Genomic DNA, 26,390 nt, shown 5'->3' on the forward strand with positions numbered 1-26,390 from the left:
GTTTTAATTTTGTTTAACTGTTTAATACATGAACATTTCCTGCTCCTGGAGACGTGTCTCGAGTAAAGGGTCAGACAGTCTAAGGCTAGTAGACCTGATTTTGTTTTTCACATAGTTTTAAAATGAATTCTCAAACTTTTTCATGGCATAGATCACATCTCAATAGACTTCTCCCCACCCATTTGTGATTATCTGGAGCACCTCCCTTTTTACATCCATGATAGAATAACATCCCAGTGGCAACTTCAGCAACTGGTTACATGGAAAAATAATGCTAGGAAAGTGATTATAAATATCTAAAGATACATTAAATGCAATTTAGCAGCTGAAAACAAAGAGGAAAGTCAGCACCATGTGTCCAGATAGTTTTCTGCAAATCAGAGTGCTTCCTGGACCACCAGTGGTCCTTAAATCATAGCTTGTGAATTTTTGTTTCAAAAGAAAGATTTAATTTCTGTAAGTATACATTGTAAAACAGTAAGGAGATTTGCTTATAACAGTTTATCTGGCAGAGAGATATTAAATACCTCCTCAGACAAAAGATTAAAATCTCGTTTCTGCCTCTGTGATTACATTCCCTAATCTCATCTAGTGGAGTGGTTTCTTGATCAGGAAGCAGCTGAAGAGTGCTTGGCCTTCTAACATCTCTCAAAATCAGTTCTGATTTCTAGCTGATTCCTACCATTCATGTTGATTATTTTTGAACTGATGTATGTAGACTATGGTACTTGTAGGTCAAAACACTTAAGTAAAACCTTCCTTCCTCAAGTGCCCTACTGCTGGCAAAAGGTAAAACCTCACCCACACAAATGTTTAATGAGAAGTGTGAGGCAATTTAAGTTGTATTCAGGTTTGTTCAGTGAAATCACTTTGCTATAACTTGTTTCATACTTCAAGACAAAAGTTGCGAGACTGTACTTGGTCATCTAAGAAGTAATCGGAAGAACGGAGCTATCTGAAATTGGTACTGGTAGAAGAAGATCTGATGATAAGGAAGGGGACAGACATTGAATAGCCTATTTTATCCATTTTCTAACTGCTGTAATCTCTCTTGTAGTTGTATTACAAGGTCTTGTCACTTTTAGATGGCCTGATTCACATTCTGTCAATTTATACTTATGAAGACAGGCTTGTGGAACAATCTGCTGCTGCCCAGCCACTTGTTTTGGCTTGCATGTGCAAGTTGATGGAAGCAGAAAGGGCTCTGTTTCTTTAGTGAACTAGACTAGTTACTCTCTTCTGCATTCACTCTAGAACAAGTTGGTACTGGTTGAGGGGAGGTAGTTGTGGCCAGGGCCCCATTGTGTTAGATGCTGTTAATAAACACACTACTAAGGTAGTGTTAAAGAGACCTCCAGCTTTGCATGTATTGGGGAGACAATGTAGGGCTTTTTCTGGCTAAATACTCAACACAGCATAAACCAAAGAAGGGTTGCCATGGCGTTGTTAGCATCCAGCATGAATTGTTGATGTCCCACCTCAGCACTGGATTAGTTAGTGTCTTAATCTTATATGTAAGTTTTAGGATAGAGTAGGGGTCTCAAACATGCGGCCCATGGGCCACATGCGGCCCGCGGAGCTATATCCTGCGGCCCGCCATAGGTGCAGACTCTGTGGGTGCTCCGGGGTTGGAGCACCCATGGGGAAAAATTAGTGGGTGCTCTGCACCCACCAGCAGCCAAGCTCCCCTCACCCCACCCCCTTCTTCTCCCCCTAGCAAGCTATGTCCCTGCTCCTCCGCCTACCTCCCAGCACTTCCCGCCGCTTAGGACTTTCCAGGAGGGAGGAGCGGGGATACAGCGCACTCAGGGGAGGAGGCGGAGAAGAGGTGGAGCCAGGACAGGTATTTGGGGAAGGGGTTGGAATTGGGGCGGAGTTGGGTCGGGGACTTTGGGGAAGGGGTTGGAATGGGTGCGGGGAAGGGATGGGAAGAGGCCTGGCAGGGACGGGGCCTCATGGAAGGGGTGGAGTGGGGGCGGAGCCGGGGCAGAGGGAGGGACATTTATGCTCTCATTATAACAGGAGAAGGCGCTTGTTTGACAGCAGAGTTGGGTGAACTATTCAGTCATTATAGCCTTCTTCCTGTTTGTGAATTATCTGCAAACATACTAAGGTCTTTATTAATTGAACTTAAGTTTATGTATTGGCTTAACTTCAGCATCTTAAATAAGATACGTTCAAATTCAGGTACTCTATTGTACATACTTAAATAGAAATCCTATCAGAACATAAGAATGGCCATACTGGGTCAGACCAAAGGTCCATCCAGCCCAGTATCCGGTCTACTAACAGTGGTCAATGCCAGGTGCCCCAGAGGGAGTGAACCTAACAGGTAATGATCAAGTGATCTCTCTCCTGCCATCCATCTCCACCCTCTGACAAACAGAGACTAGGGACACCACTCCAGCCTCGGGGCCCTGCGTGGGGCAGGCACTGAAGAGAGACCAGGTGGGTGCTGGATGCCGCCGCCGCCACCCCCTGGCGCTGAGTTCTGCTGCTGGCGGGTGCTGCCACTGCCCTCCAGCTGTCCGTGACCGCCGCGCCAGGCCGACCATTGATCCTGCCTGCCCCGGGCTGGGCCCTGTGAGGAGCCCGCCAGTGGCCGGATGCAAGCGCCGCCGCCGCTGTACGAGTTCTTCAGCGAGGAGAACGCGCCCAAGTGGCGGGGGCTGCTGGTGCTGGCCCTCAAAAAGGTTCAGGTGCAAGTCCATCCTAAACTTTCTTCATCTGAAGATGCTTTACAATATGTTGAGGAGTTAATTCTGTAGTTGTTGAATATGCTATGCCAAGCCCGGCCGAGAAGCTTTCTGGATATAGAGGATTGTGTTCAAAAAAGTTTTCCCCATCCTATTGATATGTGGGCAATAGCTGATGCCCAGTCTGCTATTGAAAAGAGGAAATGAAGAAATCCATTATCTCTCCCAGTAGAAAAAATCCATCCTTTGTTAAAAGAAGTTCTTGGTTACATAATTGACCACCAAGTATCTGTTTACATAGTAGCAGTATTAGAATACATTTCTGCAGATACCTTAAAGCTGGTTGGGAACTACATACAAAATATAAGACATTATGAAATTACAAAACAAGACATTAAAGTGGCAATGTGTGCTGATAAGGTGTTGATGGATATGTTCCATCAAGATGTAGAAGATATAAGTGCACTAACTTTATTTGATGAGGAACCCTCAATCTCAGGGGAACAAAGGCTATAAAGGTCTTCCAGTTGTTGTTTTATTATGGGTTTTGTGTTTGTTTTTTTTAAATACTGACCATATATCAAATCCTGAGATTCAGGATTTTTACTCAGAAAAACTTCACTTGTGCAATATCCTGCAATATACCAAGTACCAGCTGGACATCCTAAATTCCAGTTGGGCATGCTCAGCTCCTCAAAGGATCTGTCTCAACAGGAGTTTGCCAGATTTGTCCCTAATTATTTACAGTGAAATCCTGGCTCCACTGAAGTCAGTGTATGGACAGCAAATATGGAGAACTTGTGTATCACACTGAAGTTAGATGGCTGAGTCGTGGAAATGTTTTGAAGCATTTTTTTGTACTTAGAGAGGAGATTGATTCCTTCATGAAGATGAAAAACAAGGAGGTTCCACAGCTTGCTGATTCCACTTTTATCTGCAACCTTGCTTTTCTAACAGATGTTACCAATCACCTGAATGCACTGAACTTAAAGCTTCAGGGTAGAAAACAGGTGATAACACAGATGTATGAGAGTGTTAAGTCATTCAAAGTCAAGCTTACTTTGTGGGGGAAACAGCTGACTGCTGGCAGTTTGGTCCATTTCTTGACTCTGAATTCCTTAGGAAAAGATGAATCCAAATCCTTGAAAGAATATGCAGATATCATTTCTAACGTACACAAACAGTTTGATGTGCGTTTTAAAGATTTCAAGGCACTTGAACCACATTCTCAACTTTTTTCCACACCATTTGCTGTGGAAATTGCCAATGTTGCAGAGGAAATGCAGATAGTTAGTGGAGCTTCAGTGTGATACCATTTTGAAGCAGAAGTATACAGATGTTGGAATTCCAGAATTCTACCAGGTTTTTTTTCCCACAAGAAAGATTTCCCATGTTGTTCTCTGCTTCCGCAAGGGTAATGGCAATGTTTGGAAGTGTGTATGTATGTGTATGTATATGAACAGTTTTTTTTCTCTTCCATGAAGATTAACAAATCTGTGTTAAGGTCAAGGCTCACTGATGAACATTTGCAAGCAACACTGAAATTGGTTTCGTCTCAGGATATCAAACCTAATATTGATGCTCTGGTCGATGCAAAACGCTGCCAGCTAAGTGGCCAAAAATGAAATGACTGTCAAAATTAGCACTGACTTTTCAAATTACAGTTTTAAAAAAGTTAATACATTGACTTTTATTAGCATACTATATTACTCTTCATTTTTTTCATTTTTGACTATACTTCTGTATCGTATGAAAAGGTTTCAGTGAGGCGGCCCTTGGGCCAATGTACTAGTCCTCATGTGGCCCTCGTGATGATTTGAGTTCGAGATCCCTGGGATAGAGTGAAGATGAGGACTGGTCCTATTGTGCTGGTCACCAATTGCACTGTGAGTTTGCTCTGTGAGTTCTTGGAGTTCCTCTCCATAGTAGTACTGGAGTGGCTGAAGATGATAGTGCTCAATGACAACAACATTCATGGGTTTGGAGCTCTTCTGAAACAAATTGGGGATTTCATGGGACCAATGGAGGAATTTCAGGAAGTACAAGCCTTGGGTAAGCCTAGCTTTTTCTGCTGGGCTGCTGATTCAAGAGGAATTCCTGTTGAGAGGAATTTTCTTACTTACATATAAAATCACTTAATTTCAGTGGTAATGAGGCAAATTCTTGAGGAGGGACAAAACTGTCTTCCCAGTTATGTCGGGAAGGTACCATTCTAAGGTACCTGAGCTATTGAGAGTACTTTATGCAACAATTTGTGTTTGGGCCACCTGTCCTTCCTGGCTGGTAAAAGCCAGTGGGGAAGGTATTGAACTATTGTTGGAGATAGTCAACACATCTTTAGAGGAGTACAGATTGTCTAGTTCAGTTAAAGAAGAGTGTGCAGCAGCTGCTCAAGAAACCATAGCTTGATCCTGACAGTCTGACTGACTGACAATTGCCCTGTCCCATCTTCAATTTTTGGTTAAGTTTGTTAAAAAGGTTGTGATGACAACTCTCACAGTATCTAGTTGCCTCATATCTCCTTGATCTTTGTCGGTCTGGTTGCTGACATAGATGGGTCTAGATGAGAGCTAGCTAATTGAGGCTCAGTCCAGAAAAGACTGAGGTGATGGTTCTGTTTGGAGGAAGTCACTGGGAGGAGGTGGTGAGAATAATATCTGCTCCATAAATTGAGGCTTTTGTTCAGGTTTGCAAACTAGGTTAGTCTCCCAACTGCCACTAAAAGATCAGAGAGAAGCAATAGCTTTTTATCACATAGGTGGCTATGAGGTTATAATGATTCCTTTGAATATGGACGTCATGTCTCATCTATACCTTTTGTCATCTGAAGATTAGATACAGAAACCTACTTTACTTTGGGCTATACCTTAAAATCACCTGGAAACTGAAGCTGGCAAAGTGTGTTGGGTTCTACTGATTAAGCAGAGTAGCTCACCTTGAGTGTATAACATTACCCTGTGATCTGCAGTGGCTACCTATACATTTCTGGGTAGAGTTCAAGGTGTTGGTTTTGACTTATAAAGCCCCACAAGACTTGTCTACATGGGGAAATTGACCAGTGTAATTATATCAGAATTAAGTTATGTCAAGAGTGCTTAGAACGTATGTACAGGTGCCTTTTTAGGATGTATAAATCCAAATAAATTAAATATTCATGAGTAATATTGAGCAGGGAAGGGCCTGTTAGGCTCGCCAACTTTCTAATAGCAGAAAACTGAACTCCCTTGCCCCACCCCTTCTCTGAGCCTCTGCCCCCACTCATTCCATCCTCCCTCCCTCCCTCCCTTGCTCACTCGCTTATTTTCACTGGGCTGCGGCAGAGGATTGGGGTGCGGGAGGAGGTGAGGGCTTTGGCTTGGGATGCAGGCTCTGGGGTGGGACCGGGGATGAGGGGTGTGGTAGGAGGCTTTGGGATAGGGCAGGGGATTGGGGTGCAGGAGGGAGTGAGGGCTCTAGCTGGGGGTGTGGACACTGGACTGGGACCAGGGATGATGGGATAAGGGTGCAGGAGGGGGCTCAGGGCTGGGTAGGGGCGAGGGAGGGGATGAGGGATGCGGGCTTTGTGCAATGCTTACCTCAGGTGGCTCCCGGGAAGCGGCCGTCATGTCTGGCTACTAGGCAGAGGTGCGGTCGGGGGGCTCCGCGTGCCTCCTCCACTTCCATAGCTCCGATTGGCCACGGTTTCCGGCCAATGGGAGCTGTGGCACTCCCTTGGTATCCCCTCCACCTAGGAACAGACATGCCAGCCGCTTCCTGGGAGCCGCACGGAGCTGGGTAGGGAGTCTGCCAGCCCTGGTGTGCTGCCAGCTGAACTTTTAACAGCCCGGTCAGCAGTGCTGACTGGAGCCATCAGGCTCCCTTTTTGATCTGGTGTTCTGGTCGAAAACGACACCTGGCAACCCTAGGGCCTGTAGAGGCCTTTGTCAGGAAAACAAGCTCTCCAGCTTTACCATTATAGGTAAACCGTAGTCACATTTCCTTGCATGTCTCCTGTTTCTCTGTAATTGAGTACTGGATTCTAATAAATTAATCTGATTTGAGGAGAAAAGGTGACAGTTATAGTGCTCAGTAATGCATGCAAAAGGAGCATTTACTATTCTTTAAACCACTGTTTGCCAATGGCTTTCTTTCTGTGTACTTTGGTTTTGCCCTCCCACTCACAGTTGATCTTTTGTTTCTCTGTCAGAAGAAAGCGAAACAGATGGTGCAAGTGTGCTTGCATCAGTCTGGCAGGCCATTGGTCTCGGCCTGACAGAAAGAAGGGGAGAAAACACCCAACTTGTCTTGTGTTTTTCTGAACTCAGACAATATCTCCCTTTTTATTTGCCATAGAGCCTTTTTTCTCGTCCATAGCCAGTTCACAACACCTACAAAGTCTAGGTCATGGCAGTTCCTGCTAGCACACACCACCACTGTATAAATCCTGGCATCTTTTCCCTGGGGCAGTTGGCTGAGCTGTTCCCAAAGTTCAGGGGTATTTTACATAATAGAAAGCAAAGTTGTTTTTCCCAGGGTGATTGTTTTGACACATGGCATATGTTTGTGGGGTTTTAAAATGCTTATTTCTCAGTGTGGAGTGTTTGGAATGTTTTGGTTCTGTTTTTGCTTGAATGGCAAAATAGACTGAGGATTTAATCAGTATAACATGGCAAGCACCCAAGTACATCCTCTCTTACGTATGGAAATAGCCTTCCCATGCTCAATTGGAGGTGGATAATGTGAACACAATGGGTTATAGACAGTCATGTCTTTTCTCATTCGTGAGGAGAATTTGAGCAGCTTCAGAGGCATGAGGGACTATTTTGGAACTTAGCTATGCTGAGGGAATTGAGTAGAAGGTAACTTAAAGGTATTCTGCTTCAGGTTAACTCACATTCTCTCCAGAATATACTTAAAACTGTATTTGGAAACTTCTGCTAACGTACCCAGAAACATAAGATTTACCACACTAAGTCAGAACTTCAAGCTCAGTATGTTGTTTCTTTCAGTGACCACCAATTGTTTCTTCATGGGAAGGTAGAGGGAAAATTGCATTTGCCAATTTATGTAATACTCTGTGGTTTCTGCTTACCAGCCTTCAAACCACAGCAGTTTGATTAACCCTGCTACACAGTGACTGAAAGATTGCAGTGTTGTAACAAAGCTTAAACTATGGGGAGTCCTTGTGGCACCTTAGAGACTAACCAACTTATTTGGGCATAAGCTTTCGTGGGCTAGAACCCACTTCATCAGATGCATGAAGTGAAAAATACAGGAGCAGGTATAAATACACCTCTACCTCGATATAACATGACCCGATATAACGCGGGTTCGCATACAATGTGGTAAAGCTCTGACACGCTGCTCTGAGCAGTGTGTTAAGGGTGCTGGGCCAGGGCTGAGGCTGAGGGGTTGGATAAGGGGCAGAGAGTCTCGGGAGCGGTCAGGGCCCCCCCCCAAGGGTCTGGGAGGCAGGAGCTGTGGGGAGGCACTTTTGGGGGCCCCGCAGTCCCAGAGTGGCCCGGGGGATTAGCGGGGGGCCGGGAGCAGCCCGCTCCGCTTCCCTTGCCCCGGCCCCAGCCGTGCCACTCGGGGAAGGGGACTTGGGGGAAGGGATCCCCCTGCACTCACCAGCAACGGCGGAAGTGGAGCAGCCTGGCCCCACTCCACTCCACTCCACCAGCTCCCAGCCATGGCGCTCTGCTTCCCGCCGCAGGTGAGGGCAGGACCTTTCCCCAACCCCCCTGTCCCCCAGCGACACGGCTGGGGCCGGGGCAAGGAAAGCGGAGTGTGCTGGAGCCGCGTCGCTCCGCTTCCCACCGCCGGTGAGTGCGGAGAGCGTCCTTTCCCCAACCTCCCCACGCTCACCGGCGGTGGGAAGCGGAGTGCCACGGCTGGGAGGTGGCAGAGTGGAGCGGGCTGGGGCCAAGTTGCTCCGCTTCCCGCCGCTGCCAGTGAGTGACTGTCAGGGGGTGGGGGCGTGGATAGGGGTCAGAGCAGGCAGGGGGGATGGGGTTCTGGGGGTGATTAGGGACGGGGGTTTCTGGAGGGGGCGGTCAGGGAACAAGGAACGGGGGGGGGGCCAAAGCAAGTTCGATATAATGTGGTGAGATTTGGTAGAGGTGTACATGAAAGGATGGGGGTTGCTTTACCAAGTGTGAGGTCAGTCTAACGAGATAAATCAATTAACAGCAGGATACCAAGGGAGGAAAAATAACTTTTTGAAGTGGTAAGAGAATGGCCCATTACAGACAGTTGATAAGAAGGTGTGAAGCTACCACTCTGGAAGCTTAAACTGTCTCCTTTCTAACTGTGGAAACAGGGACCCTTAGAGCTTTACCATATCTATGAAGTTTAACTATATATACAAAAATTGCTAAATTAACTGTACACAAAGTCCTTAAGGATCCTTGAATCACATTCATAGCCAACAGGTCCCCATATCTAAAAATAATGAAAATCCGTCCCTGTAACGACATGGCACCCACCTCTTGTGAGCACCCCCCTCTGGTTGGATGCGCCTGCAGTCTTTAAAGCAGTCCCGGCCCTAGTATTGGGCCGTACCCTCAGGGTTTCCTCCCTGGAAGCCATTGTTTTTCCCTCTTAGTCTATTCTGGCCTCGGTTCTCCAGTTGGGACGTCTGACAGTACAGTCCCCTTCTGGGGGTTTACTGCTGTCCAATTGTAGGCCCTTCCCAGCGGTCTATGGGGGGGACCCGGGCCCACCAACTAATCTGGCTCCCAGCCCAGGGACCCTAAGAATAGTAGCTGTGTGCTGTTATGTCCCCTTAGCAAAATTGCCTTCAGTTCTCTGGGCCACTTCCCCACAGCCCCAGCCTTCACAAATGCTTTACCCTTAGCTCAGGGTCCTTCTAAGTTCAGGCCCATCAGCCAGCCAGGAGCTCTTCCTTGCTCCCCCAGTCCTTACTACCATTGAGCATTGTGCCAGCCAAGAGCAGTTCCAGCAAGGAACTGTCTGTCTCCGGTGCTGCAACTACTTTTTATAGGGCCCTCCTGGGCCCTGACTGGCTGCTTCCCCTGCAATCACTCAGCTGCTTGGAGGACCTCTCCACTGCTCCTTTCCTGAGATAAGTGACAGGAGCATGAGGCCTCCAATAGGGGGCCTCTGGGCCTAGTCCACCTTGTTGCAGTCCCTCTATTAAATAATTATATATAAAACAGAGAGAAACTTAGAACTAGTGATTAACAAAACGGTTTAGTGTCAGATTTCTTGGGCTATTTCTAGGTGGGGGACAAAGCTTAATTTTAATTTCACTGAAGACATTAGTGCACGGTTCTTGTTCCAGGGCCCTGCTCCTCATACAAGTCATGCAGAAACATCCACTAACTCCTGAGATTTTTGATTCTGTGATGCACTGGTAGGATGCTGCAACTATAGTACCTCAGAGGTTCTGGAACCTTCGTTAGTTACTTTCCATTTTGTGGTCAGCAAAGGAGATCCCCACTGTAGCTGCCCAGTGGTCTTAACCAATGCACCTGTGATTCTTGTGGCCCTTTGCCTCTTATGTCCTCAGATGGTTTGGTCTACAACCCAATAGAGCTTTGGCCATTTTAGGTCTGTCAGCACCCTGTCTATTTTTGTCTGGCTAGGCACATCCTGAGGATTTTCAGTTTTTTCTGTGGCCTCAGGATCTTTGATGTGTTAGGTACGTTCTCCAGCTTTGCTTGTTTAATGAGGTGTTCATTCTTGGAGCCTTGGCACAAGTTGACACTGGAGCTGGTCTCAGACATGCTTGCTTCCAAGCTCTGTTTTGTGGATTTTTTCATTGATTGTCTTTTCCATTTTTTAGGCCCCAGTTTTCAGCTTCCAGTATCTACCCATGCCTGCAAGGCCCAACATGTAACTTCTGGGTAGAGTTAGTTTTCCTATGGCGTGTATTCAGCACGTACCTTGGTACCAGGAGATTATTATTGTCAGACACTATATAGAGTTTCTAATGATTTAAAACGTTTAGGTGCTCTTTCTATATCTTTGGGTATTGGGAGTTCAGGGTATCGAAGACACTTCTATATGGACCAGCCCAACAGTCTCCCCTAAGGTCTAATGACCATGCAAGCTGGCATTGTCTTGCAAGCTGGCGTTGTCCAGGGAGATGAGCATTGGTATAGTGTAGCTTGTTGCATCTGTGTGGTTTGGCACACTGGCTCTCCAATGGCCTCGAGCACTGACATGCTGAGTCATAAGACTTCAGCTTGTTTGGCACATAATGCTTAAGGCAGTAGTATCCAGACAGCCTTCAGTACTGGCATCCTGCAAAAAGAAGCACATTGGTGCCTAAGGCTGTTAGTGTCAGACTTCTTAGTGCACTACAGCCATGCAGGATCTATGTATGGTTGTCTGGGAAAGTCAGCACTTAGAGCCAGGGTGGATTTGATTTAAATCACTAGTCAGGAAGACTCGATTTAATCATGGATTTCTACATAAAAGTGCATTCTTGTTGGTTGTTATAACCTTAATACATATTGTTCACAACTCAGAGATAGATGTAGGTTTCATTTTTAGAAGGTACACACTATAGATTTTTAAAGTGATTTATTTTGAAAACTTTTCAGATTAGTTTTACAGCTATATCAGAAAATGAATGGTTATTTCATTTACCAAAGGTAATTGAAGCAGATATTTATGAAGTCACTGGGAGGTGAACTATCTCCAGTTCAACAGATTAATCATTAATATTTGGAAGATTTTCTTGCCATGCTGTATTAGGAGGAGAACATAACCAGACAGACATTTAAATTTTTATTTAACTAAAACGACGACGGTATGTATTCTGGATTTTTTTTCTTCAACAGCAAACATATAATATTTTAACAAAACAAGCATATGGTTTTTTGAATTTAGGTAAACATTCAAGTTCTTTAAAATCAGGTTTGTTTTTGTTAAAATTGTTTTTAACTAAAATAGTTAAATGAAATATTTAAAAAAAATTAAATCGACTGTGTCAGCCAGGTCAACATGAGAAACTTAGAATATTGGCTTCTGCAGTTAACTCAGTCGTCCTCACCTTCATTTTCCTGTTTGTTCATAATCTGTAAAAGAAAAACAAGCTTTCCTGCCTTTTCAGGTCCCAAACAATTTCTCAGTTTGGAATGAATTAGTCCAAAGGAAAAAATATTCTTTCTACACCAGCAGAAGAAGCTACTGCTGTTAAAAGTGAGATTATCACTTCAGCAGTCTCTGAATCCAAATGCTTAAGTGACTTCCACCAGTTCACTGATGTGACTTTCTTTAAAACATCATCAGCAAACATATATTTCTTGAATGGTTCACCCTTAGCTTTGAAGTTTATTATAGTTGGCATTATGGAGGGATGATTGTGGATGTTCATGTCATAGCCACCTCCTCTTCTTCAGCAGTTAAGGTTTGACTCTGGTATTAAGTATTGGGAATATTTGCAAGAAAATGAGCTGGAGATAGTGCTTGTCCCATTTGTTTTTTTAATGCTTGTAATTTAACTCTGTCATTGCATATTTCTCTTTTTAAGATCTCACTCAGTTCCTTCCAAATTTCAACAGCGTCAGCAATAAAACAGCTATTTCCCTGCATTTTGTTCAAGGCTACAGAAATAGGCTTCAGGGTACTCAGCATGTGTTCAACATTTCTCTTAAGCCCAATGTTGAGAACTTTGGCTGTGACAGTGCCATCTATTTTTTCACAATTTTGTTCACAAATTGTCATCAGATTAGGCCAGTTCTTGACATAGTGCTCAAAACAGTCCACTACTGAGTTCCATCGCATGTCTTGTGGGAGAGTTAGCTTGTTTCCTCCCACTTTTTTCAGAGCAGCTGCTGCAAAGTGGTTGTTATGGAAGTATTTTGCAATTTCAACAACATTAGTCTTTATTTCTGGAACGCTGAAGTCTTTGGCTAGGAGGTGCATCAAATGAACACTGCAACTGTATGTTACTAGCTTGGGACTCTCTCCTAAATTTCTTCTCATTTTGTATACATTTGCAGCATTGTCTGTGACCAAGCTGTGTACTAGACATTTGAATTTTTTTTCAGTTTGTTACAGCTTTTACTGCTACTTCTTGTAAGTATTCTGCTGTGTGTGCATTTCCTGATGTATCAAGTGTTTCTGTAAGGAAGACATTCCCTTCTTCTGTTGTCACACAAGCACATACAACAGGATCATTATGGACATTGCTCCACCCATCAAAACTCACATTAACAATTTCACCTTCTAGACTATTGGAACTCATTTACAAAACTTTTCTTAAACATTACATGAATATATTGTCTCAGACTATAGAATTAGAATTTATAAACCCTATTCCATGATGAGATATCTTTGAGCTATAACGTAACTTAATTAAAACTATCTTTAGACAGGCTTTTCCTCAAAAAGCATTTTATCAAAAAAATCAGATTAAAAGAAACATTTTTAATAATTGATTTTTATCCACCCTGTTTAGAGCTGTAGGCGCACTGTGTCCCATGGAGTAGTCGCATTGTGTGAAGCTGGATCTGTTGGCCTCTGGGACTACCACTGTCAGGTCTCCTTTGGTCCATTGGCACTGCATAAATACATAGATTCATTTGTAGATTATAAAGCCAGAAGTGACAATTTTGACCCTCTAGTCTGATGTATATAACTTAAGCCAGAGAACTTCCATGAATTAATTCCTGTTTGAACAAGAGCAGAACTTTTAGAAAAATAGTCTTTTATTAAAAATTGCCTGTGGTGGAGAATCCACCGCAATCCTTGGTGAAGTGTTGCAATGTTTAATTACCCTTACTGTTAAAAAAGACATGCCCTATTTCCAGTCTGAATTTATCCAGCTTAACTTCCAGTTCTTGGATCTTGTTGTTCCTTTGTCTGCTAGATTGAAGAGCACTCTATCAAATTTCTGTTCCCCATGTAGGTACTTACAGACTGTGACCATGTTCTCCCCCTTAATCCTCTATCTGCTATACAGATTGAGCCCCTGAGTCTGTCACTGTAAAACATGTTTTGCAATTCTTTAATCATTTTCATGGCTCCTCTAAGCCCTCTGCAGTTTATCAACATCCGTCTTGAATGACACTAGAACCTAACACAGTATTCCAATAATGGGGGCACCAGTACCAAATACAAAGGAAATATAACCTTCCTACTCAATATTCCCATTTATGCATCTGAGGATTGCATTAGCCCTTTTGATCACATCTCCATTCTGGGAGCTCATGTTCAGCTGATTATCCCCCAAGTCTTTCAGAATCACTGGTCACATTAAAATGCATATTGTTTGCTTGCATCCAGTGTACCAAGCAATCCAGATTACTCTGTATGAAGCCTGTGGATTGGCACGGGGGAGCTGCCAGCACGCATCTACTTGCAGTAGTTTGGTATTTGAGATTACTAGTGCCAGGCCCCTTGCCACTCTGGCAAGCTATGAAGATAACACCTCAGCATTTGGGACTGCTGACATCAGGCTCCCTTTTGCACACCAGCAACTGGCAAGAAAGAAACTCTGATGTCTGAGGTGGTTTGTCGAGGGCTTCTTTCAATACACTGATGTTGCTCATGCACTCGCCTCAGGCCTTGCGCAGTCAGGGATAGACCTGCACCACCTTCCTTCCCTTCTGCATCCTAGTGTCACAGTCTTTATGCACCAGCACCTGAAGCTGTTGGTCCCCTTTTGAGTTTGAGCTAACATTTCAGTGCCTGGGGATGTCAATACTATGCTCTTCAGCACTCTGACATACTTTTTTGCATCTTAACAGTGTTTCTTAAACAGCTGCAAAAATGTGTAATTTACTAATATGCTGTCCTGCCTTAATCTGTGAGGATGAAGGTATGTTTCAGCCTCAACTCAGGAACTGGGTTTTTGTTTCCTTTCCTAGCCTCTGCATTCTTTTAGTGTAATTGTGGTGTCATACATGTATGCCTGTATTTGGGCAGCACTAGAGGAATTAAAGGCGAATAATAAACATTAAGAATAAATGTTGACATTGGTAAAAGTACTTCCACTTCAAGCTAATTATAAGTTGAAATCCTCTCCTTAAAATAGGTAGCCTTGAGCTAATACTAACCTGGGCTTTAGATAAATCTCTTAACTGATTTAAGACAGAATGTTCTTTTGTATTTACTGTCCTGCCAGGAAGAGCCTGTAACTAAGTCTGCATACAGAGTTATTGAATCCATGCTGTTTCCTTGATGCTTGTTTGTCAAATTGTTTAGCCCTGTGGGAAATGATGTTGGAAATTCAGTGGTTGCACTATTTCCTGTGAGCTAGTACTGAACCATTGCCTCAGCATGTTGATAGGAAGATTGTGCTGCTTTCAGATTAAATGTGATTTCAAGATTCTAACCACTTGTACTTAAAACTTGATGGCTTTTTGTGCAGGAAAAAGGGTATTAATTCATGTGCCTTAGCCTATTCAAATTCCCACTCTAATAATCACATTCCTCCTGTGTAAATTTCCCCTGTATTTTAATTTGGTCCTTTTCTAAATAGCTTTTGATGTTTCTGTACGCTGTTAACTGCTATTCCATATCTGCAGTGGTTGTTTTTCAATGAAATTATGGCTATAATGTCTTACCCCACCAGGCTCTATTACAGCTGTTAAAATTTAATGCTTTGAGATCCCAGGATGAAAGTTGATTAAAGTACTTATTAATTACACTACTTTAGGGTTTTACATACATGCAATTGAAATTGAACCTGTTCTCAACAGTAAAGGCAAGGCTTTGGTAACAGGAGGGCAGGAAGATGTGATAATTAGTTTCAGTTCACCTTCTTAGTTTTTCCTCCACAAAAATATTTTGCAGGAGATGGAATGGCTTCTCTCCACTTCTTTGCAGTTGGCAACCCACCAAGCACACAACACACATGCTTTAGTTTTTTTCTTTACTTTTGAGAAAGCATTCGCTTTATGGTTTGAGAATAAGTAGTTTTTGCAGCTTTCTGCTTGTTGGCTGCATTGCCATCTTGGATTGGATATCAAAATGACACTGAATAAAGCCAGTAGCCTATTACTTCATAACTTTCTAGCTTTCCATCTGAACAGTCTGTATGTTACTGTTCTCTAAATGTTCCCCTACCATTTTTTTGCGACCAGAGTGGAGGAAGGTGGTGTAACCGTGCCTGAGCTTTTTAATTCCCTGAAGTCGAAGTTTAGATTTCCATTTTCAATTACTAAATCCAATGCATTTCTTAAACAAAAACCCAAATTAAAAAAAAAACCCAAACCCTATTATGTCTAATTTGGGGATTATGTATATGATGTATCAGGTGCCAGCTCCTAAACTACTAGGAGTTGAAAGTCATGCCATTGAAATGGTCATGGTTGCTATAAGGTCTCTGATTTTGGCCTATGACTGTAATGTCACAATAATTTGTCTATTTTTAGTAAAATAAAATCTTACTATGGGGAGAGGATTGAATAAGTTTAGATAATCAAGGTTTCATATGAGGGGAAATCATTAATCTTCTAGACACTATGGGATAAGTCTACAGTGCAATTGAAGGGGGGATTGCAGCTTGAGTAGGCATATCTGTACTAGTTTCAATCAAGATAGCCTAGCTAAAAATAGCAGAGAAGACATGGTGGCATGGGCTTCAATGAAGGTTGTACATGTCCACCTGGAAACATGGGTACATTCTCACATTGCTAGCCTGTGACTTGAACTGGGCCACAGCCCACTACGTCTTCACTGCTATTTTTAGATGCACTAGCTACATTAAAACTAGCCTAGGAATGCCTGCCTGAGCTTAATCATACTTTTGATCGCAATGAGGCATACCCTGTGGGACCATGACCCTGTTGTAGATAACTGAAGTTTAGTTAAGTGAGATTGTATTAAATACCCAAGCAGGTATGCCTATTATTATGAGTCTCCGTTTACAGTCTTTCCAGTGTAGATACTGCATATATGATTTTCTTTATTCTACCTGTCCTCTCCACTCTGGGAGAGGAGACCATGTGGTCTTAGTGCTGTATGCACTAGATGACTGTCTATCTAGCTGCAAGCATGGGCCTTCTTTACCTGCTATTGTAGTCCTGAATACTGAACAAATGATGTACTTTACTGTTTTGTAGCTCTGGCAATGGGCCTATGTGTTGCAATGATTGCCTTTGTTCGGCTGCCGAGCCTCAAGGTTTCCTGTTTGCTGCTCTCGGGGTTACTAATTTATGATGTCTTTTGGGTAAGTTTCCATTCCTTTTAAAACACTTTCTGTCCTTCATATTTGTGATTTGGCCCTTTCATTCGTGTCAACTAACATAGTTCTAAACATAGAAAATTCTGAGCTCCAGCAAAGCCAGAGGATGAGCCCCGTTAGGCCAGTTCTAAGCCTTGTTTAAAAAGTGTGCAGTAGGATGCAGAATCCTTTGCTCATTAACCATTTGACAAATGCAGAATTGCAGTTAGAGCACTTCAACCATGGCATATTATAGAAAGAGAGCAAACAGATTGGAAAACAAAAGCAAAACTGCTGCAGACTGGACTGAACATATCCAAACAAACACTGAAGCCTCACGTACACTAGGAAGCTGATCTGTTACTGACTGTGGTTATCAGCATTGGGATCCTTAAACCAGTGTTGAAAATTGCTTAACTGCAGGTATAGATGGGGAAAGATCATTTTCAGAATAGTTACAGAAAGTACAACTGAGACTTGGTGGAACAAACACACTTTTGTAACAGTGATGAAAATGGCTTTGTCCAATCTACATTAGTAGCTAACTGTTTTAATTACTGGCTCAGGGGAACTACTTGCCAACAAGTGCTGGCAATGGGTCAGTATCCCATTACATGCAGGGTTTAGTAGTCTTAAGAGGCTATTTGTTCCTGAATGGAAAAGTGCAAAGTTTGAGTGCCTCTGTTTAAAGAGAAGACATCCCAAATCTATTATTTTTTCTAGCTTTCTATATCCTCAGTGCCCAGCCTGTAACTTTCCAATCCTTGTTCCTCCTCTGCAAAATTGTGCAGCCGGTGGTTTAAGATTAATATTCCAGTAAACTAGTGCCATATTCAGTCTTCTAGAGGGCAACTGCAACTAAAAAAATCCTTTTATCTGAACTCTTCCAACACTTGCTTTTATTTCCCTATTCTACAGGCAGTTCCCACATATGTGTTTCCTCGTCCATTGAACAGAGCAGAAGCCAGAGGAGTGACATATTTGAGTTGCTTTCTATTTGACGCTTGTTTGGTCTCTAATTTATTTTTCTGCTCCCTAGGTGTTTTTTTCTGCCTACATCTTTAATAGCAATGTTATGGTGAAAGTGGCTACGCAACCAGCTGATAATCCCCTTGATGTTTTATCCCGGAAGTTGCATCTGGGACCAAATGTAGGTAGAGATGTTCCCCGCCTGTCACTGCCTGGCAAGCTTGTCTTTCCAAGGTAAGAGTAGCCACTTTTATACTGTACTACAGAACAAAAGGTATCCCTCACTTTCTGTTAGCAATGAGGCTACTAAAGAATATAGCATAAGCTACTGTTCACTTTCACTTTCTCTTCAGTTATTACTCCTGGGGGAATTCTGCTCAACTGCGCAGAAATTAATGTTGTGCATGCAGGGGGGAAGGGGTGTGAGTGTCTGGGCTGGGAGGGGGGCCGCAGCTGAGCTCTGGGGAGGAAAGGGTATGAAGGTCTGGGTTGGTATGGCTGGGCTCTGGGGGGGAAGAGGGTGTGTGTGTGTCTGGCCCCCCAGCTGGGAAGGGGCAGAGAAGCAGGAACTGGTTTGTCGTAGGGGTTTCTTTAACTCTCTAATCTTGGGGGAATTTTTGTGTCTGGATTGTTAGACATACTTGCTGACAGGTATTTTGAAATAATTTAACAAAATACACCTCTACCCCGATATAATGTTGTCCTCGGGAGCCAAAAAATCTTACTGCGTTATAGGTGAAACCGCGTTATATTGAACTTGCTTTGATCCACCGGAGTGCGCAGCCCGGCACCCCTGGAGCGCTGCTTTACAGCGTTATATCCGAATTCGTGTTATATCAGGTCTCGTTATATTGGGGTAGAGTTGCAATTGAAACTGGCATGATTATATAGTGTTGTTTTAACAAATTTGCATAATTTTAATTTTTGGCACAGAATTTTAAATTTTTTGGTGCAGAATTCCCCCAGGAGTAAACAGTTATCCTCCTTTCATGGGAGTTTGGAAATAGAATTGGTATACTGGCTTAGACCAATGGCCATCTGGTATAGTATTCCATCTCTGACAGTGGCCAGTACCGGATGTTCCAGAGGAAGGTGCAAGAAACCCCATGGAGGACAATTAGAGAATAATCTGTTTTATGTAAGAATGTAAATAGGAGCATCCCACTTATACTATGTGCACCACTTATTTTGTGTACTCTTGTCATGTCTCCTTACTAAATTAAAACAGAGCAATATTTTTAATCTTTTCATATAGATTTCCATGCCTCTAATTATTTTCATTGCCCACCTCTGAACCCATTCTATTTTTGCTATTTTGACATAGGCTAACCAGAATAAAACACTGTATTCCAGATGAAGGACGTACCATCTGTTTATGTAATAGCATCATAATTTTGGTTTGTTCTGTTTCATTCTTTAAATGATGTAACATTTTGTTTGCATTTTTGACCACTGCGGTATACTGAATAAAGATTTTCACTGAGTGGTTCCACAGTGACAGGTCTCTTTCCTGTGCATTATCTTTTATTTGTCAGCACTGAATTTCATCTGCCAATATGCTGCCCATTCATCTTAGTTCTGTTAGGTCCCTCTGAAGATAGTCTTCCCTAGATTTGACTAACGTAAACTGTTGTCACCAGCAAATCTCATGGTTTAACTCTTTGTCCCATTATCCAGTCAGCATAATAAATAAATATGCATTTAATGTATTAAAATATTTAAATATCAATTTCAATAAATTAATTCAATAAATAAACTAAATCTGGTGAGATAATATATTATATATGGGGAACCGGTAGCACCATTGCTAATGTTTTGCCATGTTGAAAATAGGCCATTTATTCCCATTCTTTGTTTCTTACCTCCTAGCCAGCTTCTAATCATCACAGTACTCCACCTTTGTCCCCCCATGACTGTTTTCTTACAAGACTTTTGTGAGACTTTTTCAGATGCCTTTTGAAGGTTCAGATATCAGCTGCTTCCCTTTTTTCCACTATTTTTGTTGATCTACTAAAATATTTGTTCTAGATTAGAGACATCATTCTATTTTACAAAAGCCAGGCTGGTTTACCCTTATCATATGATCATCTAGGGGTTTATAATTCTATTTTTAATTACTGTTCCAATTCACTAAGGTTTGAAGTAAAGGCTCACTGGTCTGTAATACCCAGAATCTCTCCATATGTCTCCTTTAAATTATATTTGTTGCCCTCCAGTCCTCTGGGGTAGTAGTTGAGAGAGTGCATATTTCTGGCAGTTCAGCTATTTCATTTCTTGATATCTTCCAGAACTCTTGGTCCTGGTGACTGTTGCTCTCTTAATTTAGTTTGTTCGACCACTATCTTTTTCTTGACATCTTAATCTTTGACAATCTCAGGCTTGCTACCTCAACATCTTCCATCCAGACGTCTGACGGAAAGAAATAGTTTAGCTTCTCCGCAATGTCCTTTTTGTCTTCAACTGCTCCCTTAGCTCACCAGTGGTTTAGCAGACCCACTGATTCTCTCAGGTTTTTGTTATGTCTTTGGCTAGCTTCAAAATTTTTCATAACCTCTCTAATTTCTATTTTAAATTTAATTGTAACTAGCAATAACTTATCCTTCTGGTTGGATTTCCATTTTTCTGAAGGATACCTTGTTTAACTTGAATAACCTCTTGCACCTGTACATTTAATTGTATATTTTTCTTGCCTTATGCTTTTTTCTTTAGGTTTCTGCCTACTTTCTGAAACTGTTATGGTCTGGTTAACTAGCCTTCATATTAAGTCTGTTTTTCTTGCGTTACAGTTAGAATTGAGTCATGGAGCTAGGTTTTTTTTTTTTTTTTTTTTGGTATGATCCTTCCTCCAAGGTATTGAGCTTAATAATATTGCAGTTTGTATTATTTAATGGCTCAGCTACGTTTACTTCCTGAACTAAGTCTTGTGTGTAATTTAGAACTAAGTTTTGAGTAGCTTCTCTTCATGTGTTCTAGAATTTGCCATTCTAAGAAGCAGATATTGTAGTTGAGAAATTGCTGCTCTAAACCTTGTCCTAATATGATGCTTGAAAGAGACTGGGTGTCAGTATAGACAACTCAATGAAGATCTTGTCTCAGTGGGAGCTGTGGTCAAAAAAGTGAACAAGATGTTAGGATGCATAAAGAATGAGATCATGAATAATACAAAAAATATTATAATGTCTTTATATAAATCAGTGGTTCAACCTTATCTGAAATACTGTGTATTGTACTGGTCACCATATCTAAAAAGAGATATTGTATAAGTACAGGAGATTCAGAAGAGCAATGAAAACGATCAAGGACATGAAGAACGTTCATATGAAGAGAGCCTGGAAAGACTGGGGTGTTTACCCTAGAGAGGAGATGAATAAGAGGGGACATGATAAAAGCATATAAAGCAATTAATGGTCTATAGAAGGTATATTGGGAATGTGTGTTCTCCTTGTCTCAACAGAGAAACTTTTAATAAAATTTAAAAGGTGGCAAATTTAAAACCAATAGAAGGAACTACTTCTATATGGATAGCTCAGTGGTTTGAGCATTGGCCTGCTAAACCCAGGGTTATGAGTTCAATCCTTGTGGGGGCCATTTAGGGATCTAGGGCAAAAATCTGTCTGGGGATTGGTTCTGCTTTGAGCAGGGGGTTGGACTAGATGACCTCCTGAGGTCCCTTCCACCCCTGATATTCTATGATTCTATGATGTGTGTGATTAAATAGTGAAACTGTGCTGCAGGAAAATTAAAGTCAAGAATTTAACAAGATTTTAAAAGGGATTGGCTATTTATATGGGTATCAAGAATATCCAGAATTGTTATAATTAATGATAGCAAGAATTTTGGAAAGGATATTAAGCCTCATGTTTCAGGGTTTAACCAGTCTCCAAACTACTAGAGATCAGGATGAGACATATATTGAGGGGAGGTTATTCCTCATCTGCCTCCTGTGAGATTATTACGCCTTCCTCTGAGGCATCTGGTACTGGCCATTGTCAGACAGGATACTGGGTTAGATGAATCTTGGGTCTGATCCAGTATGACAATTCCTTTGTTCAGTGTGTATATATAGTAGTTGAAGTCACACTTTACTATTTTTTATTCTGATACCATTCAGCTGTTGGCCCAGTGAAGCCATAGACAACCAATCCTTACCCCCAAGAAGAGAAAAAACAAAAAAAAATTGCTTCGCTTGTAGCCCTTTTCTCTGACTTAATTAAATTGTACTTCACTTTATGAAAAAGATCTTGGGACTGATGATGGGATAATAGAAGCTTAGAACTCTTGGTCATTGGCTCATATCTGGGAAGTGGCTGAAACCCATTACTGTCAGATGACTGTTTAGTGGTCTCTCTCTAAACTGAGATTTGAATGGCCCATAAAATGAATTGTTGTCTGATGTTGGAGTTGTTCTCTGTACCATGGGGTGGGATGTATTGATGGGACAGCATGAGGAAGATTTTGCTGCTGCTGAAAATAAGTAATTTAAGTTGACAGCACTGTCAGTCCAACACCTCCCACAAACATTAAATTAATTCCAAACAGAAATAGGAAAAAAAGTTGAGTGAAGCATCTGGAATTAGTGGAACAGTTTCACTCACTGGTTTGGTGGCACACAAAAAAATGACGTGCATCTCTTCTCAGTACCATTAGGGCTTTTATGATCCGGAAAGGCTGATCTATGAATTGGGATGTCCTGATATGAAGCAATAGATTCTTACTGATAGGAAATCCTACCTTCCAGAACTAAAAGATTAAACAAAACTCAAAGCACCTTATGTTGTGGTGATGATGGGATCACATGGCCCCTTTTTACCAGCTGGCAGTTTTCTTCTACTAACCAGATCAGTCATGCCAGGTGAAAGGTGGCCTATATAGAAGCACAGTGGAAATAGGAGTCTAGATCCTGTCATCCAGTGCCTTTGGCATGCACATAATTTAAATTATTCTGCAGTTCCACAGGCAGCCACTTCTCTATGCTGGGGATTGGAGATATTGTGATGCCAGGTCTTCTGCTCTGCTTTGTCCTGCGTTATGATAACTACAAAAAACAAGCCAACAGTGATTCCTGTGGTACTCCAGGACCTGGGAACATCTCTGGGCGTATGCAGAAGGTCTCCTATTTTCACTGCACACTCATTGGATACTTTGTAGGTAAGGAAATGAACAGCAGCTGCATTGCTTACAGGAGTGGGCTGGTCATACTAGGTTACAAGATAATGAGACCAGTTATGAAGGACTTCCTCTTTTTTCCACCTACTAATTTCCCTGGATTTTGGAATACTGACCTGAGGGAAAATCTGCTTATCCCAATCATCTCACCAGAAATAACTGCTTGAATTAGCAGGAGGAGGGTGAGATTGTGCCTCTTTGTGGAGGTTTGCATCAGTAGTGGGGAGGATATAGGATTTGAGGCCTGGGCTATGGAGGGAATACCAAAATTTCTAGATGGATCATGTTCCATATGGGATCTAGAAAAGAAGCCCTGATTGGTCAGAGTGCAGCTGTACAATTTTTACTTCTGTGTGAACCCTTCTATCTCAGCTTTCTGCATCTGTTACACATTTTTAGTGTTAGGCTCATAATCCTGTGACATTTCTAGAAGATACAGGAACTTTGAAATAGTCACAACTGGGAGTTATTTTTGTAACATGGCAGGTTCCCACCTATAAGAATTCTTCCATAAAGCTCAAGGCGCATGCACATAATTTAACTTCTCCAGTTCTCTCAAGGATAGAAAGGGAAGACCATTCCCTACAAAAAAACCTATTTCCTTTCCACCCCAGCTCCCTCAGGCAAATACTTGAGAAGAGAGATGGTTCCTGACATGAGAACTGCCTACCTCAGACCTCTCATGTTTCAGTCTAGTGATTTCCAGATTGAAAACCTCAGCTAATATCCTGGAAAGTGTAACAATCCATTCTGATGCATTCATCCAACTATTTTGTTCATGACTATGTAGTTATAGTTAGGTTAATCCTTGAGACTGTTAAATCTTGAAGTTGTAGTTACAACCAAGTCTAATCTTAAAATCAATTTAAATAAAATCATTATTTAATGTTTTCATATCAATCCTGGGAAATTTAGGCACAGATAAAATGACTTGCCCACAGCTGAACACAATCTATAGAAAAGATAGGAATGTATCCTAGGTAGTTTGACTCCTAATTAATGCTTTCACTGTAACAGAACAGTGAAGGAGGAATCCAGATGTGGATAAAAAGGTAAAAACATCATATATAACCAGTGGATTCTTACCATCACTTTTTTTTTTTTTACTCTTTTAGGTCTGTTAACAGCAACAGTGGCTTCTCGCATCCACCGGGCCGCACAGCCTGCCCTGCTCTATTTGGTACCATTCACTTTATTGCCGCTCCTCACCATGGCTTATTTAAAGGTGAGATTAGCATGAATATAGTCTGCAGGAAGTTGTAGTTCAGCTCTGGATCCTACACAGGAAGATGTAGCAATGTTAATGTGGAAGCAAGTTCTGTTCTTTATACTTGCAGTTGCACTGATTCCTCTGAGGATATGATATGATGTGCTGTTTGTATCACTGCTGTTAATGATAGAGAGTTGTGTTCTCACTGCTATAGCTGTGAAACATAATTGTAGTGAACTGTTTTATGAAGAGTGGATTTCCTATCTAGGGCACAGGATTAATCATATTTTTAAACTCGTAGCAAGCAATCTGATTCCAAAGCAGTAAAGGCCATTCTGTTTAAACAAGATGTGGCTTAGTGAATTTGTCCCATGTCTTGCTCATTATGAGAGAATGAACACAAAGTTCTAAATGTGGAGGAGGGGCAGATTCTTCCTGCTTTCCTCTTTGCAGAAACTAGCCCCGGAATTTAAATTGAAAATGGAAGGTTTGAGTTTCAGAGACACTGTTGAAATGCAAACTTACTGCTCCAAGAGTATGGCACAACAAAAGCAGAATTCCCAATATCACTCCCCATTGAGTTTTTCCAGCAAAAATGTCTATCAGGTGGAATTGCTTCAAATATACACAAGTCTTTGTTCTGCCTGGAAAGGATTTTCTTCCTTGTTGTGTCAGAATACAGTCTTCGCTAACTGTGAGACAGCAAATATGCTTTAAGACAACATACCTGACGCACAGGACTTAGAAATAGTTGCTAAAAACGGTGGACTGTTTCTGAAAAGCTTTCTTTCTTCACTCCTATTCTCTAGGGTGATCTACGTCGCATGTGGTCTGAACCTTTCCACTCCAAGTCCAGCAGCTCCCGTTTCCTGGAAGTATGATGGAATAGATGGAAAGTGACTGGAACTTCTGCCTTGGTCCTTTTCTCTTAACTTGTCGTTTTGTCTCCTAAAGCTGGACTGGTACTCGGAAAGGTACCAGTTTATGGAACTTGTATGAATGGACTTTGCTTTTTTTTTTCTTTTTAATACAAAGGTTCTGGAGCTCCGTTTGATTCCTTTTCTCCCTGCAGATGTGGAATTGGGGACACTTTGTGCAACTGCAGCCACCTTCCTCTTCTCCTCCCCCTCTTTTATGGATTAGAACCAGACTGTTACTTTTGTGAGAGAGGAGGAGACAAACTTTAAACTGAAAACGGCATGAAAGTCGTTCAGAAACTTGTGAACACTAAAAGGAAAAACAATTAAGCAAATTGAAGTTTCATCAGAGAGCCCCCAAGTACTTTGGGACCAGTTTCCTGTCGGACTTCAGTTTTGCAGAGAACTGAGACAGAAAATCTGTCACTATATTCTTTTTTTGATTTATTAAATATTTCCTGTGGTGTGAGGTGACTTATTAAATCCACAGACATTGAGTGACTTATTGCAGTATACATATAAGAATTTGTTGTAGCGAGTTACATTTCCACCCAGATGTCATGTTGCAGTGAACAAGGGCACGATTTTTATACATATATATATACACATATACACACACGCGTATAGATATATATATGAATAAATAAAAAGGAAAACCTGCTAAGATCATGCTATGTAGCAGTCAGGGGCTTGCTGTAATTTTTAGCATGTAGAGCAGTTTACTATGGCTTTCTTGTATATGACTCTACGATAAGCTGCTGTTTTTTTCCCCTTCCACAGCTGAACCCACAGTTAAAAACCAGTGTAGTATGTGTACTGATTGTACTCATGGACTTTAGGGGAGTATTTGATTTTGATCAATGTAGCAAACTAGGGAAGAAAAAAGTTTAAACCCTTACCCTTTTCTTTTTTTTAAAGAACTTCTCCCTTGCAGGTTTTTTAGTAGTTCCTTCTTGACCCAATGCATGTATTATAGCAGCAATTGTCTGTGTGCGTTCTGATCATAGTAATGTACCACTTGTAAATACATTTTTTTCTATTTTTTTTGTATTTTTGGCATTTTGTTTCATTAGTGTGCTGTATTTTTTCCAGACCCCTGCCCCTTAAAAAAAAGAAAAAAAGAAAAAGAAAAAATTGTCCTTTGTTGCTGTGATTGGTCAAAGTTTGTGTGTTGATTGCTTTGTACATGGGAGTCTGTTAAAATGTGGATTTTTCTAACCAAATAGTTGCGGCTATGTTATTTGACTGACTGACAGAGTAACTACTTCTAAGGGCCCCAGGATTTTCCTCTCCTGCCAAGATTAAAA

The 26,390-nt window shown here is 41.8% G+C and overlaps 1 protein-coding gene across 2 annotated transcripts in view; it reads left to right on the forward strand.

Annotated features, from left to right (window-relative positions):
- The window catches only part of SPPL3 (signal peptide peptidase like 3), a 141,018-nt gene extending 114,885 nt beyond the window's left edge, over window positions 1-26,133 (forward strand). For both annotated transcript variants that reach the window (XM_024198018.2, XM_024198017.1), the window contains 5 exons: window positions 16,721-16,827; window positions 17,861-18,024; window positions 22,739-22,938; window positions 24,072-24,181; window positions 24,976-26,133. In XM_024198018.2, coding sequence (XP_024053786.1) covers window positions 16,721-16,827; window positions 17,861-18,024; window positions 22,739-22,938; window positions 24,072-24,181; window positions 24,976-25,047 — 653 coding nt within the window. In that variant the 3' untranslated portion in view covers window positions 25,048-26,133. The remainder of the gene's footprint in view (window positions 1-16,720; window positions 16,828-17,860; window positions 18,025-22,738; window positions 22,939-24,071; window positions 24,182-24,975) is intronic.
- Window positions 26,134-26,390: the final 257 nt, after the last annotated feature.

The sequence above is a fragment of the Terrapene carolina genome, unplaced genomic scaffold (genome assembly GCF_002925995.2).
Source record: "Terrapene carolina triunguis isolate 2854851 unplaced genomic scaffold, T_m_triunguis-2.0 Scaffold790, whole genome shotgun sequence".
Taxonomy (NCBI): domain Eukaryota; kingdom Metazoa; phylum Chordata; order Testudines; family Emydidae; genus Terrapene; species Terrapene triunguis.